Genomic DNA, 21,708 nt, shown 5'->3' on the forward strand with positions numbered 1-21,708 from the left:
GAGAGATGACTTTAGTTGATCTTATTTGATGCCACAAAAACCCTGAATAAAGCAGTATATGTAGCATTTCTCATTGCTTTAAAGTCTTCATAGTGATCTTAAGCCATAACAACTACATGTAAATAATTTTCATACAAGACACATTCTCTTCCATCAATTCATTATCTCTTTCCATTTAAATTCTCAAAATATTAAGTGTAATTAATCACCTGACAGACACCTGACTCATTCAAAACATTAAATGCATGTGCCAAAGACTTGGTCAAAACAGTTCTTGTTCATTTCAATTGGTCTTTCTTAAAATATTATGACTTTATTCTTGAAACCTCAGGGTTTCTTTATTTAAAGTGGCCCTTCAGTCATAGAAAACACCGTCAGATGAAATAATAATTGAGTTGAGAATTATTAGTATTTCTGTGACACAACACAGAAAGGACATACACACAGACAGAGGTTCCTTCCTTTAGTAGATAAAAGACACATTAAATTGGATTTACTCATCTCGTCCGAGACTGGTTGGTTAAAAATGACTTTGCAGTCGCAGCGTCAAAATTGCTGCTGTTACTAAGTGTCTGGGATGGCCAACCTCAGCTTCTTAACAATTTTCTGGTTCCATAACAGCATCTGCTCACGTAAAGCTAGATTTGTCCTCTGCTCAGCAGCCTCTAATAGCACATGTCCTTTCATTACCATAATGAAATGCATCCAAGATATTTATGGTAAATAAGAAAAACAGTAGAAATATATAACACATTATTTCTGATATATCTTGAATGTTGAGACTTTGGTGTGTGTGGCCTATAAAAGTCATGTCTTCAATTGGAAAATGTTGGAACTTTCTTTGGCCAAATGATTAAAGAGACATGATGGAGTGTTTATGATGGTGTGTGAGGAAGGAAAAAAAAAAAGAGACTCATATTTTATTAAAGTCTTCCCATTTGTACAAGCTTTATTGCAGTGGTAGGCAAACAGCGGCCCTTGGGTCAAATCTGGCCCTTTAGAAAATATATTTGGCTCCCTAACAAATAATTTGCATAAAAACTTTAACATAATTCACAAATCTACTGTAGGTAGCAAAATAAACAAGGCTCATGTAAATCCCAGTCAGTGTTACTTCTATGCTTTTCTCATAGGAAAGGCTTTAAAACCGTGGTTGCACCGTGCTATTTGAACAGTGCATGCTGTTGAAATTACATCTAATAAACCACCAGAAATGAAATTTTAAATGTGTTAAATGTCTGTTTTAATTCCACAACTTTAGCCTGTTCGACAATAACAGATTTATTTTTCACACACACAAATAGTTGGCAGTTGAACAGAAACGGTGTGTTGACAGCAGCACTTTCAGTCAACCATGAATGAAGCAGGCCGCTGTGTGTGGATAACAAAGTACGTCTCTCGTTTCAAAGTGCAACACAGAACATATATTCGTGTTTGAGTCATTTTTAGCCAAATGAGTATTAAAATAAGCTGTTAGCCATCACTTGACATCTGCTCACAGATACAACCCTAAACAGTTATAAATAAAGAAGACCTAAGGGCATGTGTTTCCAATCCTTACAAAACATCCACGATTGAATTGCAGACCCCTGCTTTATTGTATCATACCACTGTATACCAGTGTACCACCTCAGTTACAAACAGGGCACAATAAAAATGAACAAAGAATAAAGGCTTTGGTTTAAACTGTGCTGGTTAACAGGCCGTCTAATAAAAAAATCCTGAACAAACTGGCCCACGGTTGAACCTGATTGCTGATTATGCATCACTGCTGGATTTCTGCTGATTTCAGCAGTTTGCTGAAGTTAGTTACTGGTGCAGCTCAAAGGAAGAAGAGCTTGTCCGATAGCTGGATGGCCGGCTCTGAGTGCAGGTACTGGCCAGACAGGAAAGCCAGTTTGTGGGCATACTTGCATGGTGCTGGAACACGAATGGTGCCCGGCCAGTTCCAGTACAAATGGCACATCTTGAAAGTCAGCCTGGTGTGAGATGAAGTCGACAATATTAAGTGTTTTTGATGTCATGAAATAACAGCAACACTTAACAAATGCCCTGCAGTAAATACAGGAAAAAGGTCAGAGATATTTAACTTTTTTTTGGCAGTCTGCATTTTGTGATATTCAAAATATTATCTGATAAAAATTCAGATCAAATTTCCATCACAGCTGGTAAGGGTCCACTGGCTGCTGTTTCTCATCAATAATACAGTTTTCTATTAAGCATGCACTCAGCTGCTAGTTAGCTAAAACTAATAAAACCCTGAACTATTTCCTATACTAATTCCTATATTAGAATTTTCATGTGTTCATATTTGATTTTTGTATTAAATATGTGCAGGTCTTTTCCTCTTATTTGAACATTTCCTTGATTTTGCTTTTTCCCCCTATAGTATAAAAAATGTGCAGTAAAAGTATCCGATGCCTTGTTTTTTGTTTAATGCCTGCAGAGATGTCTACTGTCTAGTTGTTTAATGTTGCTTCCTCCATTGACATTTGCTAATCTGAATCTCATAAAAAAATCACTGGCTGCCTCAATAATATTCAATTCAGTTCTACTCAGTGAATAATTTACTGTCCAACTACTTAGTGACTTCAGCTCGTTGTCTGTCTAGTTAATTTACTGATTACTAGTCTGGTTATTGATTGACTAGTCAATAAGAGGAAATGTATAACCATCTTGTTAACTTGTTCATTTTACACCAAGAATCTAAAAATCAAATGGCATTAGATTGGTCTGAGTTGGAAACATTACTGCTACTTGCTGTGTATCATGTCATCATCACAGTGTATCCTCAAATAAAGTCTACTCTGCATATTCACCATCTCCAAGTGTGACTACTTCCTTTGCAAATAGCTATGCAGCTCTCCAGTTTACATTTCTTCATATTAAACATTTCTCAAATTCTAGCAAAATAAAGCATTTACAACATTTTTATAAAATACAGAAATATATGCTTATAATACAGAATGTATAACTGTTTTGATCTAACTAATAAACTCATACTAGATACTGTTTAAATTAATATGGTCATTTTGTGTGTTGACTTTCAAAAATATTGTCCAAGTGAAAAATATTTTCTCACCGAAAAATATTAAATATTAATATTAGCTGTTTTAAAAAGGGTTGCTCCCCCATTCATGCAGCATACAGTATATAGAATTAACAACACGTTGTAAAAGTTTACCAGCACTAGTCAAAATGATATTTGTGGGGAAACAGTATGGGTTGTCATCACTGTACCTTTGCAAATGGTCTGGTGTGAGGTTTGCCGTGTTGTACAGAGAGATGTAGTGTGTGGGAAGTCCACAGCCCTGGCGAATGTGATGTGCCATCAGATAGAAGTCCACCCTGAATGAAAGAAGAACAAAACAAAGCTTCAGTGTTAAAAAGCCACCAGGAGCACGTAGTATTGAGCAGTATTGATTAAAACAGAATTGCAAAGATTATACAGATTTCTTTTCAGATCACTACCTGAAGTTTCTGATTAGCAAGTGGATTTGATAGTAGTTCAGCTTTTGTGATCCTGCTAAAACCACATATATACTAACACAATACTGTTTGCTTTCAAACCACAAGCAAAGTGCACCAGAGTCTGAAGGGCAGCTTTTATACCAGCTAAGCGAACAGTACTTAAACACACCAAAGCCAACAAGTTTGTTTTAACTGCATCTAGTACGTTAGGTGTGAGAGCACCCTAACTACAACTAGGAGTTTGTCTTCTACCTGTTTAGAAAGAGATTCTCGCGAGAAATCATTCACTTGGATATACTAAGACTGACCAGTCTTTCTGAGTGAGGGTGTGATCCAGAACAGTTCCAGGCGGAGGTGTGCCGAAGTTGTTTGAAGCCCAGGAATAGAGGGTGGTGCTGATGCGCTTTTGGACAACAATGAAGACCAGCTTGGGCTCGTAGCTGGGGAACGTCTCAAAGCATTTGATTAGCTGTGGAATCTCGTACTGTTCGACCATCTTCAGCTGACCATCTGACACACCATCCCGATACACCACAATCTTTTCTGGCAAGTTGTGGTTCACCTACACAGAAGAATATGCACACGTATTATGTAAGGCACAGGAAATGAAACATTCATTACAATTCAGTCTCTGTGCTTTTATATGTACATGTGCAGAAGTCAAAACCAATATGGCCTCATGATATTCTACATATGTTAGGATGAAGTTGGCAAAATAAATACGCTGCCCCTTCCTCCAGGAACAATGCACAGAATGACTTAAAATTGTCAGAGCTGATTACTGTTGGTCAATTTAAGTAGATTCTAAAGGATCTGCAAAATAGTACTCTTGGTCAATGTGGCTGCTGTTAAATTTACTGTATTTACTTACTTTGAGAGTTTTTGGAAAATCATATCTGTTCATGCATATTAAACTGGACTTTGTCTATAGTCTTTCACTGCATATTTACTGAATATTTTGTATAGCCTACTTGTTTGTAGTGTGTGACGGTTTGTTTATTAGTGGTGAAACAGAGCGTAACTGATCTGTACAGATTGCCCCCCCATGTTTCAGCATGCATGTGAATCGCAAATTAACTGCAAAATTGAATGTGTGATTGGAGACATAGTAAATAAACTGCTGTGACTACAAGTCATGGACAGACAGCGTGTCATTAACAGGGATTTTGAAGAGCAACAACCAAACCAGCATCTAGCAGGTCTGAAGTGACATCTGCAGGTATGTTTACACACTGTTTAATGTGCTGCAGCTGAGCAGCTAATTAGCTATCTAGCTGCGGTTGAATGGAACAGAGAAGTCATCTGTGATCTTTGGCCAAAAGGGATAGGTGGGGTTGAGGAGGAGGAGGAAGGGACTGAACTACAGGGCATTTTTGTAATGCATGCTGGTAGTGCTGACCTCATAATACTTCTGCAGTGCAGCCAGTAGGCACACTCTGAAGCCATTGATCAATTCCTCAGTGGGTGTCTGGAAAGTTACTCTGGAGTACCAGCGAGTCAGTGAGCTGGAAAGTAACAAGTCCAAAGTGAAAAGCAAATGCGTTTTGTTATTATTACTTAACATTTTACCAATGCTGCAAGAGAAAATGTGAAATAATCTGGTTATTGTATATTCTAAAACAAACATTTTTGACAGAAATATGCAGGTTGAATGGATGTTCTGATGGATTATCTCCAGATACAACCTTCAAAATCTGCTAGTCTCATCATTCAGAAGTGAGTCAAAGCTCTGCACGAGGTAATAATGTGAAAGTTGTGCTGGTAAGTAGTAAATGAAATGAACACTAACATTATGCTTTGTGCTTCACATGAATTTAGGGGATCACTCTAAATATCTATTGATAAAATATGAAATCCTGCACTAACCCTGAGTGGGACCAAAACAGGAAATAAAGTTTACCTGTTCACACTTGCAACAAAGCCCATGACAGACTGATGAGACTTGCTGGTGTCATGATGGACGTCAACTCCAACCACCATCAAGTGTTTCTGTTCCAGCAAAATAGAGGTCTATATATAACCCATTACTGCTGTCATGTTATAACCCATTATTACATTTCCATGTTAATATATGGCATTATGTTTAATCAACAGTACCTCGCCTTACAATAGCAAACACATTATGGATCAGAAAAATCACAACTAGACATTTTCCCGCACAATGATCATCCCACTACATAAACTGTTGCTCTTGTAAGACAAGATAGATACTAACCAGAGGGACACTGACAGTCCACAACTCTCCTCCTAACTTGCTGTTCATCTGCAGGAGAATCTTTTGGGCAATACTCTTCAACTTCTGTTGCTGGGAGATTGTCCGTACATTGATGGCCTAATGACAAATAAGTTAAGTCAGCATTAGATGAAGGAAAGAAAAGACAGAGCAGCGGCTCTGTACTTAGGCAGAGCTAATGTCAGCATGCTAACATGCTCACAGTCACAATGCTAACATGTTATATTGTATTTATTGGGACCATGTAGTGTTAAACATAAATGTTAACATTTGATGTACTGCACCAGATTTAGCTTATAGCTAATTGTCATCTGCAGTCCCTTACAAATAAAACATAACAGCACAATAACAAACAGAACAAAGCAAAAAACACAAAGGACACATATACATATACAAAGCTACACACAAACACACACACAAAACATGGTGCCACAGGAATTATGAGGGGATCATCAAAGTCAGTTAGCTTCATACTCCGAGATACTACAATATTTACAGCAATAGTTGTTGAGATATTTCTGGACCAACAGTTCTGTACTATATAATTTTTTCCTCCAACTCTCCAGCATCCATGCATGAACACTCGTCCCAACATTTCAAACCTGTGAGGGAATGGGGCTTTTAACACAGCAGAGCTTCTTAATGGCACTGTAGAGATCGTCTCTGTTGCCAACCATGATGCACACAACGAGCTGCATGTTGGGCTGTAAACAGATAAGAAATGAAAACCTACACAGGATGGACTTAAATGCACTGTAGGCTTGGTTCAGTGGTGACACACACAGTCAATATTTCAACATGGTCAAAATACTTGTGCAGCTGTTAACATTTCATTCTTATGTGCTAAACATCACTGCATTTATTACTTATGACATGTTACATGCTTGAGGCAACCAGGCTTGAAACATTGTCAGTCATTATTTCTGCAGCAACCACTTTTTTCTCTCTCTCACTCTCTTTTTTTTTTACAGTGTTAAAGATGCTAGCAACTCATTTATTCATTCCTTATGTCATTTATTGACATGGTTTGTTGTTTGTAAATTCATTCAATTCAATATACATCTAATCAGTGATTGATATACAATAATTGGAGGATAAATACTAGCAAATGGGGTGTTTGACGCGTTTTATTTACGATGCAAATACTAATTACTATATAACCAATATGCCTCTGAGTGGAGCATCTTTACTTCTGTGCAATTATAATCACATATTAGGACAACATGTGTAGTAGTAGTAGTAGTAGTAGTTTTCATGTCAGCAGAAGTTGATATGCACTAATATTTTAAAAACATGCCAGTACAGAAATACATCCCTCTCTTGAGTACTTAAGTTACAAAGTGACAGGCAATGCTACTAATCTAATTTTATGTCATACCTCACTAGTGAGCTGGGAGTGGATGCTCTTGACGTATGTCTCTGTGCGATCGTCCCTCAGCTCGACACGGATGGGTCGCTCCAGTCTTACCCCAATAGGCCCAGCCACCTTGTTAAAGGTGGAAACCAGCTCTTCAGCCTGCTCTGCACAGCGGCGTGGGTAGAAGATGGCCCAGATGTTCAATGGGATCTAAGAGTAAGATGGGTCAGTCAGGTCAATGCAAGACAACATATAGTTCTAGTCATAAGTTTGGACACATCCTCCCATTCACTTGAATGATAAAGTGTGTCCAAGAGTGTGTAAGAGCAACTCTGGCTGCTGTCACTGCAACCAGAGTTTAGCAATTAAACCTGCAAAGATCACTCAATACATCAACTGTGATAAAATGTCACAGGCTGGGCAAAATTTCTTCCTTACTTCAACTTTCCTGTTAAATGGTTTTATGTTGTGTTGCAGCTAAATTAAGTTGATCAAAAATGACAAGGCAGCACTCAAGGTTTCTCTCCAACACTTACAGAGCTGATTGAAGCATCCCTGACAATCTCTCTGGACCAGGATAGATCAGCACCAGTAGCAAAGGATGAAGACTGGAGACAGATGGTTTCAAGGGGCAGAGTTCTACCTTTAATCTGTAACAGAGGAAAGCAATACATAATCAAAATAAAAAGAAGTAGAAATCAGAAGATTAGGGAAGGATATGGAGATGTGCTGTTAACAGAGACTTCTGATTTGAAAATGTCAGGTGAAGACATGAGGCAGAGGGTCTTTTTATCACTTTATATTTAAAAACGCTTTAACTGTAAACTAACTGAAACTCCATGTAATTGACCTCCTCATTCATAGGCATAACTAAAAAGCAAGTTTTTCAGAGGAGGATATGAGTAGCTCCAATCAAAAAACTTAAATGTGCAGATGATGCAGAGTCTTAAATAAAATATGAGGACACTGATATAAGACTCCATCAAACCTCTTTAGTCCTCAGCTGATGCCCTGCAAAACTGTCTGTACATTCCAGAGCTGCTTAACATTAATAGAAAGCTTTGAATGACCGTTTGGAGGACCTGGAAAATAGATCGACTTGGTCTCATCCACATATCTTAAATATGGCCGAGGAATGTGAAGATGAGAGGACCCCACCACACTCGTGTCTGAGAGAAGTCATGGGCTCTGAGGTTTTCACATCTCCACCCCTGATGGACAGAGCAGATTGCACTCTCTGCCCCAAACCTGCAGCGGGTAAACTGGCGAGGCAGTTGTTTTGTGCTTGCACAGATACCGTAACTGGGACATTTTCTTGAGGTGAGCCAGAGATCACCAGATCACATACCAGGGGCACACTCAAGGAAGGTCAAGGATGATGTATAGCCCCCAGTTGGAATATGGATGACAACAACTTTATCTTCATTTCACCCACTTTAGGTGTTTGCATATTGCCAGTTAGTGGCTTGAATAAAGGAGAAAAAATAGCCAAAGCAGGGACTTAAGTACACACACACACTGAGGAAAAGTGAAAAATCTACATTTAGTAAATGTCGATATTTTGACTTTCCTGCCATAACAAAAAAAACCATGATTCCTCAGACACAAAACTGAAATAATTACAACAGGTGGTCATAACATAAACCTATATGATCATTATATTATCTGTAAGAGTCCTGTGTTTCTATGTTAAATAACACTGAGGATATAGTATAAGAAAAATGCTGAAACAGGAATACAGAATGGGGAACGACACTTTTAGTTCCTTCTATTTTTGGAACTCTATTCTGACTCTTTTCACATTTTGATGTGTTGTGTAAACTGACAAAACAAATAAATTGTGGCTTCAACTCAGCAAGTACTGACTGCATCGTTAGATTGAAATGAAGAGGTGTGATATTCAACAGATATATCTATCAGATTACACTTCTGAGGGGAAAAAACAAACACTGGCCACTTTGCTGTGCTGTCTTGCCCTGTGAAAGCTGTTGTTGCATTAGTCATGAACTTTAAAAGTGTTTGTAAACAAGCACATTAAAATTGCTTTTGAACAACGGTACAATAAACTACAGCATACACGGTCAGCTTTACCAGCTCTACTGCTGGGCTGATGTTTTACTGTTCCCTGTACAAGAAATGAATGACTTTACAGAAGGGCCTCACCACCAGGATGTCTGAACCAATCTCCAGTCCCCATCGGCTGACCTCCTTCAGACTTTCAGGGTTGGTGCTGATGTTCTTCAGAAGCTGCTTTATTGAGTGGGTATGCTGCTCACCACTCACACTGATGTGCATCGTCAGGTCCTACAATATATGGAAAAAAAAATCTCAGGTATCAACATATATTTCAGTTGTTTTACACATTTTATTCTTAGGCATTATTTACACTTGTCACTTTTGTGTAGTGGTTACAGTAGCTACTAGTGGTCAACCGATTAATTGGGCCGATTTGAGATAATCTACATTGGCCGATGCCTACGATCATGAGGCTGATAACCTTGTGGGCGATGATCATGGTTGTGAATTCTTGTGGTAGATAAAAAGCTCTACATTTAACTGCTAGAACCTCCACTAATGTTGAGCAGTGTGCAGAGATGATCGCCACATTCATGCACCAGTCTTTGTTAATATAAGCACACAGGCCATGATCTCGGGTCTTATTGGACAATGAAGCAATCCTGTCTGACTGGAGAGTGGTTAGCCAGGCTAGCTGGATAGCAGAGTTGTAGATAATCTTGTGCAGCCATGTGTCGGTGAAGATGAGGGCACAGCAGTTTATCGTTTCTCTCCGGGAGGTCAGGAGCAGTTTTGGGTGGTCTAGTTTACTTTGGATTAAGCGGAGGTTGATAAGGAAGGCTGATGGGAGAGCTGGTCGACTAGGGTTAGCCTTTAGCCTAGCCTGGATGGCCGCTGCGACCTAGTGCGCTGACATCTTGGTTTAGTTAAGGTTAGGGACCAAAAACAAAGAGATGCTTCTGGGTGCTACTGTGTGCATTGACATTGTTTTTATTTACTTATGCAAGTTCACAAATTTTCATTCTTGCTTAGAAACAAGGAGATGCTGCTCTCTGCTGATAAATGCTGTTAAGTGAACTAAAACTTTATTTTTCATTCATAAGATTTTTTTTAATTTCTATTTTCTTTAAAGTTTAGTTTTTGATCACCTGTAGATATTTAATTAGGTGATACATTTATTTGATCTAAAATAAGAGCACTGCAGACAGAGTGCAGATCTACTTAAGCAAGCGAGACAATGCAGACAATAACATTAGTGTTAAATAAATGGTCATTTAAGTTCAGAAATTGTGTGTCACATTTGTTATTATTAAATTGTTGTATTTTATGAGATGCTAAAAAACAAAACAAACAAACAAACAAAATACAAACCATGATATCAGCCTTACATATCGGCCATCGGCTGCCCTGCTCTCTAAATATCAACACTGTCAACCCATATGGGTCAACCACTGGTAGCTAACCTCTTCTGCTGCTGTTGTTGGAGATGACATTTTGTGATGTCCATACTGACAAAATACATATTTTCTTTAGCTACATTAACACTTGACAATTACAATCAAAGGTGCTTCTCCAGAGCACCATTTAGCCTCTTATAGAGAGACATTACAGACACTGGTCAGCAGGAGAATACATCTTCATTCTATATTTTGCAGCAAGCTAAACTGGGAAAAACAATCATTAAGCATACAAATTTTAAAAATACATATTACAGTAATATGAATAGGTTAACAATGCCCAAGCACACACATTTTGTTGACATGCATTGACAACATTAGCGTGGAAAAGAGGAGCAATTTGAGGGAAATAACATATTGCTGTTGAATGAAATAGAGATTATTCTCAAGCCTGTGCTGTCGACCTAACATGTTATCAAATATCAACAAGCATCATTTACAAGCTTGCTTTATTGTCTCATTAAGAGTCTCAGATGAAATGATGTAATTGGCGGTCGCCTAGCAAAGGCTGGCACCTCTATTTCTGTGGGTATCACACTTTTCAAAAATCAGTCAGCCAGAGAAACATAAATAACTATTTATCTGTATTACCACAATTATCAATAGAGAAATAGATAATCTTTACTTACATTCAATAATTATTGGTATACTTAAAATAGAATAATTATCGCAATTTCAACTGGCACTACATTGATGTCCACTTATGGTAATAATGACAAACTAATGGCATGTCACATCTGATGATGTAAAAGCCATCTTAATTATCTCTGACTGCTGAGTGCTAAATGACAGTGTTGAAAGCTCGGGCTTTGCAGCTGTCAAGCACAACAGCTTCACAGACTGATGAGATGAGCTGCATCACAGAGGCTTTCCTCTCAACTTCTTAAATAATAGACTCAAAACATTATTATATGCTTAAAACTGGGACATTCAGACTACTAATTTCCTGCAAATGATCAGTCATTTACACTCAACTACTACGTAGCTTGATGTAAATAGATACAGCAAAAAACTCAACATGCTGATGGACTTTCTGAACAGCAAAAAGAAGCAGTCCAATCTGCTGCTGGTTGTTTTATGATTTAATTTAAACAATGATAATAATCTAGGTTATGATTAAATCAATGCTCTTGGGTTTTTAAATTTTCACACTTTAAATAGTGATTCTGATATAAAACTAACTCAAGTGTTCAGGCCTAGGGGACAGCCAGTCCGCAAAATCACAATTAGGACATGGATTTATTTGCAGTTCATCCATTATTGTCACACAAAGTCTCTCTCTGGTTGCTAGCAGTTATATGTAACAATTATATTTTTACAATAAAATGATATATATTTTCCTTCACTTTATACAGAACAATTTCTAGTTGTAAAGAAAATGTATGTAATGTGTTGTGCCTCATGGTGTTGTGGTGTTAGACCAGCCTAGTAGGACAAGATAGTGTTTCCTCTATATTCATTCAGCAGCGGCGCACCGCAGCTGCAAAATCATGAGCACTGCTGCTAAAATTTCAGATGATCATTAATGTCAACGGGCTACTAATGATTTTTACTCGTACACTGTGTGAGCACAACACCATGCGTTATTGTGGATTTTTTTTAGTCATCCTCCCTCTCTTCGTTTTGCAAAGGACATCTATGTGAAAGGTATAAGAGTAGCGTAGCTCTGTTAAGGAATAAGGCAGTGTGTGTGTGTGTATGTGTGTGTAAATGTGCATGTGTAGTTGCACGAGTGCAAAGGGCGAGCGGCAGAAACATGACGTGAACGTGAGTGGAGCAGAGGAAAAGTTTAGCAGTAAGTTGTCAATCTGGCAGTAAATGTACAGTACAGACTACAGTTTGTCAGTTAATAAATGCTGCAGCTCCTCAAGACAAAGAAAATACTCATCTATCGAAGGGGGTTAGCCCCGAAGTTAGCAACAACGTGTTAGCTTAACTTGACCAGGTTCACTTAAGGAGGACCTAAGGTGAACTGACTTTTAAGGTGGACCAGCAATTCTCATTTTAGTGTCAATGTCAGCTGCTCTTTAACAGAGAACGGAGAAATGTGGCTGATGAGTCTCTGTCTTGAGTTTTTCATGCCCCCACATATGACAACCCCCCCCCGCCGCTCCAAGGCAGTCAACCTGGAGGAAACACTGCAAGAACATGGAGCTGACACATCAAACTTACCTTCATTGCTCTGAAGTCCTTCCTCATTTTCTCAGGGATTCCCGTCATGAAGGAAAGTTCTGGTACTAAAAGGATCTCTCCTGTAATAACTTGCTGCAATAAATGAAAACTGTAACATTAACTACACAATTACATGGTTACTGCTCATGTTTATATGTTTAACATTATTTCCATGTTGTATTATTATGCTTCTGATAGACTGATTTCTTTAAAAAAAAATATGTAACAGGTATTACTGATGTCTGAGTGCAACTTACAGGTGAGAATATGGGAGAGCTTGATAAGACGAATCTAATTCTGTTGTGATTATTTTTATTTTGTGTGCATGTTTTAAATCCTGATGTCTTTTAAATTATAGAGGATTCAATACTTATTGTTGCCACAAGGGGGCATTTTGATGCAAGAAATGAGTTTATGTCTTCTGAGTGGTCAACTGTAAAGGGCTAAATTTCATCATATATTTCAAATTATAATTGTAAAACACCTGTGTGTCTCTAGCATTTCTGTTAAAATAACTGATGCTGACGAGAGGTTTTACCTTCCCTCCTTGCTTGGACCTCTCCTTTGGCCGATGCATGAGCAGAGGTTGGTCCATCTCTTTGATTGTAATCCCATAGTTCTTGCTGTTGCAATGTGGAAGGCCATTTAATGACAATAATTAACAAATGCTTTAAGTAAAACAACAAAACAAAAAATAATGAAGACCACCATTGCTGTTCAAAATAAAACCACCACTGTTTAAATGCCCGTATGCACAAAACCTGCTGTTCTTTTAATGGTATCATAGTCAGAACAGTCTCACCTGTAGTAGTCCACAAATGTGGTTTTTGTGCCATCCATCAAAGTGAAGGTGTCTCTGGGTGACTTGTTCCACTCAATGGCGTCAATGCGGTAGGTGCGGTTGTTGTAGCGGGTGATGACGATGCTGCCGATGAGTTCTTTGGTGCATTCGTCTTGGAAGTTCTCTTTGCTCTGCTGGTACAGTGTGTTCCTGGCAGAGAGCAGCGGATTAAAGGTCATTGTTTGTCTCTTTATAACAGTTTTTGTTTAGTTTTGCCATTTGAGTTTAGGTCAAGATTATTCTGTTTATAAATGATCTATAAATGCACTAAGCTTGTTGCATTTATCGCTGCTCTCCAACTCACCTCTTAACTCCAACCACATTTCCCAAAGGAGGGCTATATTCACAGTTCTGTCTCAGAGGACAGACGCACTAAGAAAGTCTCATATCTTGTAGTCTGATATTTAAATATGTATGACTGTATCACAGAATATTACATTTATAGAGCGCTGTGTGGCTTGTGTCTAAGTGTATTCAATGTTTAAACTTGTATGAGCACGTAAGAGTGAGTACCCGTACAGCAGAAATAGAAATTTATCTGCCGACTTGATATGTGCTAATACGAATGGTACGTAGTGTGTGCCACTGCTGATTTGCTGTGTGAACTTACATGACATCCAGCACGGAGTCATTCCGCAAGACTTTGTGAGACACATCCACACACAGGTACAGGCCTCCATCTGTGCGTTTGATACAGGTTGCATAGCCTGGCCACACCTGCAACCTACACAGACAGACAGGACAATGAGTGGACTGAATTCGGCATATTAGCTGGAGACTGACCTCTGATATGAAAATGCAACTCAGTATTTACCGCTGTTTTCCAAGAATGACTGCGCTTTCTGGATCATAATGATTTCGCCCGACCAGCTTCAGTCCAATGATTTTCATGACCCTTGAGAAACAAGAACACTGGGTCACGTCCTGTCATTTGACAATCCTAATACTGACAGATAATAGCAACAGCATGCTTAAAATAATTGGTTACGTTTCTTTACTAAGCACTCTGGATGACAGTATATAAATATGGACGATGCGTCTCTACTTCCTGCCACTATGCAAAAGTGAAGCCGAAATATCTCCTTTCCGGGAGCGGCCATCTTGCATGTGTGACGTCATTTGGAGCCAGAGTCTGTGCAGTAGAGTCGGAGGTTTGAAAGCAGCTGTCAATCATGTCATCACACCCCCTTTTTATATTTTCAGATAACTAATTAAATACAAACTTATCAGAAAAACGAGGACTTGGACAAACATGAGTGTGATACGAACCTAAAACGACAGAAACCATCTTTGACAATTAATCAAGATCAATTTGGGTTTTTTTGTTTGGCTCATGTCCTATGCACTAACACGGAGGAGGCTGGATTTATGATCTATACTGCAGCCAGCCACCAGGAGGCGATCAAGATGTTTTGGCTTCACTTTGAGGGAGCTGTCATGACGTTCATATTTATTTATAGTCAATGGTTAAAACACGACTGACTAAACTGACACACAGCATTGGACAAGCTGAATCTTTATCAAAAGTGAGAAAAAAACCCTCCTCCTTAACACCAAATAACAAAAATATGCCCAACTGTATTATATCATGTCATTGTGAACGTATGGAGGGTAATGACAGCATTTTTCTTAACTTGACAGGTTAAGAAAAATATTGCAGTTATTCTTTATATCAACAGTGTGGATTTTGTGTGATTTTGTTTAACACCATCTATCTGAATATTGAGGAAAAAAAACAACAACTTGATAATTCAACTCAAAACTAATGTGATCAATCTTAGAGCAGCCTTTTTCTGAGGTACCTCCTCAGCACCACATTGTAGAACGGGATGCACAGATCAGAGTTGGGAGGCAAAATCTTGGTCATCTGGATTTTGATGTGTATTTCCTCATTATCGGTCCGTCTCAAACTCTTGAGAACCACCACCTGCACAGGAATAAAAACATTTTGCAAAACAAGCAAACAAAAAAAAAAAAAAGGTATCTGGTGTTCAGTACTGTGACAAATTTCCCACTGTACAATTCAAACACAATGAAAAAACAATACATTGAAACTGTCAAAACAACTTTCTATAGTTTTAGAGGTTTGTAGGAAACCAGATACACCGCTTTTTAACAATCAACTAATTTTCTAATGAAAATGAACTTATTACATGTTGTGGGTGCCTTCTAACTCCAAAACCTTTCCTATCCCTGTTACAACACTTCAGCCAATCCGACACGCTGAGATACCTACGTCATTCAGCTTAACAGGCAGGTAGAGTATTGAGCCATCAAAAGCCACTACTTCCCCTGTGGTTGAGCGGTGATCTTTCATCATGCCAAAACGCATCGCCATTGACTCGACATTTGGGCTGAAAGATAATATTGGAAATACACATGACTTCTATAAATACATACAGTGCTTTGAGTCCCAATTACCAGTATTGACTGAGAACATTGATTCAACAAATTGCTGCTTTGGAACAGCCTTAAGCATGTCTCCTCTGGGATTTTATTAACAGCTTTTGTTGCTTCAGTGTAAGAAGTTTTTGGTTCTCCATGTTCATTTTTGTTTCGTGTTTAAGATTAAATTAACCATCGCCATTAAAACAAATACTTGTATTTCATAGGAAAATGTCTAAAATTTCAGACATTCCATTATTGTCACCAGTATTTTTTGTTGAATGGCTGCTGAAGAGAGGAAACACAGTGAATGATAAGTGATACTTACATGAACGTAACATGGTACTGATAAACAGCCTCATTCTTGCAGCGAATTGGGACGTGGTTTGACCCAATAGTTATAGGAGCTCCTTTTGTTCCAGCTTTATTAGGTGGCTCGCTGACCAGAGTAGAATATACATGCACAAAAAGATCATTTTAGCACAACAGCACAAGACACTAACTGTATATCATCTTGCAAGATGAGTTGTATATCTCTGTAAAGCATGAGTGACACAGCAAGTCCACCTCAAAGAATTAGCATTGATGAAGGCTGACTGATCAAAGACATTGTGTTGCCTCACATATGTAAAATGCTACACTTTAAAACACCACAAAGACCAGGTGAAGGCCGGCTGACAGCCAGCATGCAGATGCTGTATGAAATATCTCAACTATAATCTGTATTTATAATATCAATATACTACATTAATAACATCATACGCTGACAATACAAATTGAGAATGTAACATTTTGATTTGGATAAGTAAAAATAAGGTGGATAAATAATGTTAAGAACAACTCTTAATATGCTAGTTAAATTACTGATTTGCCTTAATGAACATCCAAAGAGCTCTCCCTCACCAATTGCCAACAAGCTAAAATGGCCCAATGGCCTCCAATGAGGCTGAACAGCCGCTACACACACCTAACGGTGAGTGAAGGTCAGCTTGGTGTGTCACAACCCAAAGAGGTAAATTAAAGTAGGTAATGTAGAGAAGTACACTTACCGGACTGCCTCCATTTTCAGCTCTACTTTTCCTGGTGCAACAGCAGAAAGCTCCAGCACCTCTTGAGTGGTGGAAACAGGGGGCACGGTTCCTACACATTATTTGCATTTAAAAAATTTGTACTCTTTCTTCTTTATCACTTATCGGGTTACATATACTATTACAAATCTGGTTTACAAACAAACACTTTTCAGCAAACTATTGCACAAATTGAAAAGAAATGACAATTTAAAATAAAAATTCTCGTAACTGTATTTTTGTGGATAGTTTAACAGTCACAGAGACTAAACAGACTTTGACCTAGCTGAAAGAAACCAAAAGGTTTCACATCTTTTGAAATGTTTCAAGAGTTTTTCATTCTTTTTTGAAGATTTCACACCTGTGGAGGAAGCCTGCGAGTGCAGGGGTACTTGTGCCTCAGAGGTTGGAGAAACAGTCTCGACATGTCCTGGAGGAAAAGAAGGAAGTAAAGGGCGTCCTCGTCCGATTCCAAGCTGTGGCATTGCTGCTCTTCCGAGCCCCACCATCGTCTGATGGGACAACCCTCGGCCAGGGAAACTGTAACAATTTAAAATCCGTGATAGTCAGTGTTGCATATCAGTTTTTAAATGCTGATAATGATTGCAACACTTCAGTATCAATGACAGTTCTTAAACAATGATGACACACTTGACTGTAAGCATGAGGAAATCCTTTGCACATACTGCATGTCATTGAAAACACCTTATCTACAAAGGCTACAAGTGAAAGCAGCATCTCACAGCTCAACACACAAAGTATGAACTTAACTGTGTAAATCTGAAGACAACGTACATTACAGTCCTGCGATAAATCCTACTTTTATGAAGGTTAAAATGTGTAACTGTTTTAGAGAGAACTTTTTGCAGTTTGTGGTACAGTTGAACTGTATTGCTTTATACTGAATAGCATTTCTAGTACTTAATCTCACTGATATAAATGACTCCCAAGTAAAGGAGAGAGAGCACGTAAGAAAGCCTGTTAGTGAACACACTGGATCTTGTCACTCCTCTGCCTCCTACCTGCTGCCTCTGCCCATCACCTCTTCAGGTTGGCTAATGCTCTGTGGGCTACTGATGACACCTACTCCCATATCTCCAGCTGCTCCTCTTCCTGTGACAAAATTGAACAACTCAATTCTTATGCATTCACAGTGATTTCCTATGGTTTGTATGCATGCCCACATTGATACAAGTTAAACCTGCATTAGAAGTTGATCTGAATGGGTAAATGAGTGTCAGCCCACAGAGGTTTGTGACTGTCCTTTCCTTTCTGTCTTTAATAATGCTATGACCTCTCTAGCTCTTCCACAGAATAGTTATATGTTCCTATTCATGCACCTGCAAACCTTGTGGCACCTGTGTCAGGTGGCGCATGTAACAGAGTTGAAGCAGTTACTCTCAAAGACTTCTCCTTGATGTACTGTGGCTTGGCTTGTACCTTATTTCATCTTTCAAATGAATAAATGTAAATGTCCTCTCAACCTTGAGTTTTACAGGCTGCACTCACAGCCTGCCTTTGGCACAGAGGAACAGATGTCTCTATTTTGGATCATTAACTTAATTTAATGATATATTTAAATGCCATTTAAACATCTCTCCAAAGGCAGACTTTAATTAAAACATTTGTTAATTATTGGTATTTATGAATTTAATTTATTGTATTTCTGAAATTCCTAATAATGAACGTTGTCAGTGTATCAATTCCCTCTCACACCATGCAGTTTCTTTGTGTCAGGAGAGGGTGCCAAAGCTTTATGCATGATGCTATTTACGGAAGATACTGCATTACTGATATACTAAAGGTTACCCTGTAATTGTTTGAAAAAATAATCAACATACATAAGAAGTTGTCTATGGATGACACACCATCTGTCCTTAAGGCACATCTGACAATGTTAACAGCCACTATTGTCAGATTGTCCACTTATCAATAAATCAATAAAAATGGCACCAGCCTTATTTAATGTTTTTCTCTCTCTAGACACACACCCACTGGTAGCGTCCCTCTTCCCCATGAGGTCAGTGAAGGCTCAATGCCCATTCCTCTAAACATGGAGACCAGTGCCCCTTCTTGTCCACTGATGGGTGTATCAACCTGTAAGCAGACAAAAGCTTCAGCAACTCTTCATGTAGGAAATACGTATTTAGAAAACATGCATGTGGTATGTGTATGGACACATTTCTGGTTCCAACTACCTCTTTTGTTGTCAATGTCGACGTCTCTTCTGTTGGGTCTCGTGTCATGGTTTCACATGGAGGCGTCTGTCCATACGGAGGCTCCAGACTAGGCAAGATTGTGCCTCTCGCCACTCCTACCTTTGGTTCGGCTGCCGGGAAGAACAGTCCTCTGGCTCGGCCAAGTCGTCCATCATCGGGCTGCACCAACAGCCCTCTAGCCCACCCAACTACAGGTTCTGTAATAGGTAGAGTTACTCCTGGTCCTTTTGGGGTATCGCCATGAGTGAGAAAACCTCTGGCTCGTCCTACACTAGGCCCTTCTGTAGAGAGTGGCAGCCCTCTACTACGTCCTACAGCCAGTCCCTCAGGCTGTAGTCCGCGTCCGCGTCCCAGCCAAGGAACGCCCGTCATACCGCTGTGGTCAGGAGGCTTGATTGGATCCATTCAGTCAACTTCTAATATTACCAGTTAACAGAAGAGTTAACTGCAGAGGAAAACAGACACAAAGAAAGTTTGTTAAAGTCTCATTAATGGTCTACCACCAAAGGAAACGAGGCACGTCAAAGGTTGTCAGTTGGATTGTAGCTAACAGTTTCAACAGGCCCACACTCAACATAGATGTGATTCACCCAAAAATAGGTCGAAATCTGATTGTCCTGGCCCAGCTCCAACTTACTGAATAAATTGAAACCTATCAGGTAAGCGCTTCTTCAGGCAAACTGTACATGCAGCTAAACAAGTAAACCGAGCACGCAGTGTCTCCATGTATTATCAAAATATGACTAGTTTTACAATATTTTTTATTATTTTATTAGTCTAAATAACCAGGCTGCTCAGTGACCTGGTGGTACCTCTCAGGACTTCTGGCTCAGTAACATGAGGTGCGTCTACTGGTTATGTAAGATGCCCTTTTGTAAATCCTCACTCAGACAGATGGCCTTTTCTGTTCAGGGGATCAACATGTGGAACTCTTTACCCACAGAACTCAACATGGACCATGACTGGGAACATTTTAAACTCAAACTGAAACGCTCTTTAAAGAGGGATCAGTCATGTAGACATGAGCGATGTGGTGCCTGTTGTTTTATGAAATTTTAATGGTATGTTTGAGAGTTGTTTGTGTTTTGTGCTGATTTGTGTGTACTTTGTTGTTGAGTTTCGTGTTGTAATGTGTTTATATGTACTGTTGAGTCTTGAGCAGTTTCATATGTATTTCACTGTTGAATTTTATATATTTTTCATTTTTACCAAGTTCATGCTGTGTCCCAACACAAATAAACAATAACTAAAATAATAAACCTATAAAGACGTTTCTCATTAGGAAAATCTAGATCCACACCAGAGAGAAACTGATGAAAAGCACAAGGAGTCAGATCTCTGCCTACATACAGTATTGCAGCAAAGCATAGCGCCAAAATGCAGTTCACTAAATTAGCCGAATTAATAATGCCCTGGTTATTAATGGAGATAACACAACTCAGGCCTAATGATACCCAATATACAAAAATATTAGTTTAAGACCAGTTTACTGACACCAAGTCATAACTCCTTTACAGCTTGGTGGCAAAATTACGCATATTAGAGTAACATTGGGAATGGTAGTCAATTCAATATGCCGGAAAAGCACTTAGACAAAAGGAACAAATTTACTGATATCTAAGTCAAACCTCCAAAAGCGGTTAGACTTACATATCAAATGAGAAATGTGTTGGGAACAGAAAATTGAAAAAATATTTTGTGAGACCTCGTGTCAAACAAGCTAGCAGTCAAGTTTTCTCAGGTAAATTAATTAGCTGTGTTGTCAGATAAATTAGTTAGCTGATGTTATTTATTATCGGGTAAATTAATTAGCCGGTGTTAAGTATTATCAGGTAAATTCACTAGCTGTGTTATCAGGTAAATTAATTAGCCGGTGTTCATTATTATCAGGTTGATTAATTAGCCAGTGTTAACTAGACATACTGGCTCCTTACTTCATCTGGTTGCCTCTTGTTTATACATTTCTCCCCACAACAATTTCGCAAAAAATAATTACTTAGATAACGTTATTCGTCCATTCTTTGACTGGGTAGCTCGGCTATCTTACATTATTCCTTTATTATTCTTCGTCACAATATTAGCTTGTCGGCCAACGTTACTAAATTTGCGTTAGTAGCTAGCTTAGCTAACTGAAGCACGTGTTCCAGACACCGACACAACTCGGTCCCGCTCGATGTTAAATACAACCGAAACTCACTTAGAAAACTCAGCACAGTTACTCAAGTTGTTGACAAACAATAATAACATAATATAACTCCGTACTTGTAGTTGGAGTATGATAACTTACATATTATCGCGGAGTATTTCTCTATCCTATGGCAAGGTATCCAATCCGTCTACGGTCCAAAAGACAGATGGGCTGATCAATAATATCTTCCCTCCGATTTCCTTATTGGATGGTCAATACATTCTACAGCAAGGCATTGGTTTACTCAACCTGTCAATCTTTTATTGTCAGTTTACATGTGATTGGGAAATATTGTTTTGTCT

General features: G+C 38.7%; 1 protein-coding gene across 1 annotated transcript; it reads right to left on the bottom strand.

Annotated features, from left to right (window-relative positions):
* Positions 1-1,265: 1,265 nt before the first annotated feature.
* On the bottom strand, positions 1,266-21,666 carry piwil2 (piwi-like RNA-mediated gene silencing 2). The gene is made up of 24 exons (XM_042421024.1): positions 21,506-21,666; positions 19,198-19,663; positions 18,991-19,096; positions 18,022-18,112; positions 17,361-17,539; positions 16,982-17,072; positions 16,261-16,371; positions 15,784-15,901; positions 15,350-15,474; positions 14,362-14,442; positions 14,158-14,271; positions 13,509-13,697; positions 13,245-13,329; positions 12,707-12,799; positions 9,225-9,365; positions 7,598-7,711; positions 7,083-7,271; positions 6,307-6,408; positions 5,687-5,803; positions 5,372-5,460; positions 4,871-4,976; positions 3,780-4,033; positions 3,241-3,348; positions 1,266-1,979 (listed from the first exon to the last, which is right to left on the bottom strand). Exons 2-24 carry the CDS (start codon positions 19,621-19,623, stop codon positions 1,823-1,825), a joined length of 3,186 nt encoding a protein of 1,061 aa, XP_042276958.1. The 5' UTR covers positions 19,624-19,663; positions 21,506-21,666; the 3' UTR covers positions 1,266-1,822.
* Positions 21,667-21,708: the final 42 nt, after the last annotated feature.

This window comes from Thunnus maccoyii, chromosome 9 (genome assembly GCF_910596095.1).
Source record: "Thunnus maccoyii chromosome 9, fThuMac1.1, whole genome shotgun sequence".
NCBI classification, from domain to species: domain Eukaryota; kingdom Metazoa; phylum Chordata; class Actinopteri; order Scombriformes; family Scombridae; genus Thunnus; species Thunnus maccoyii.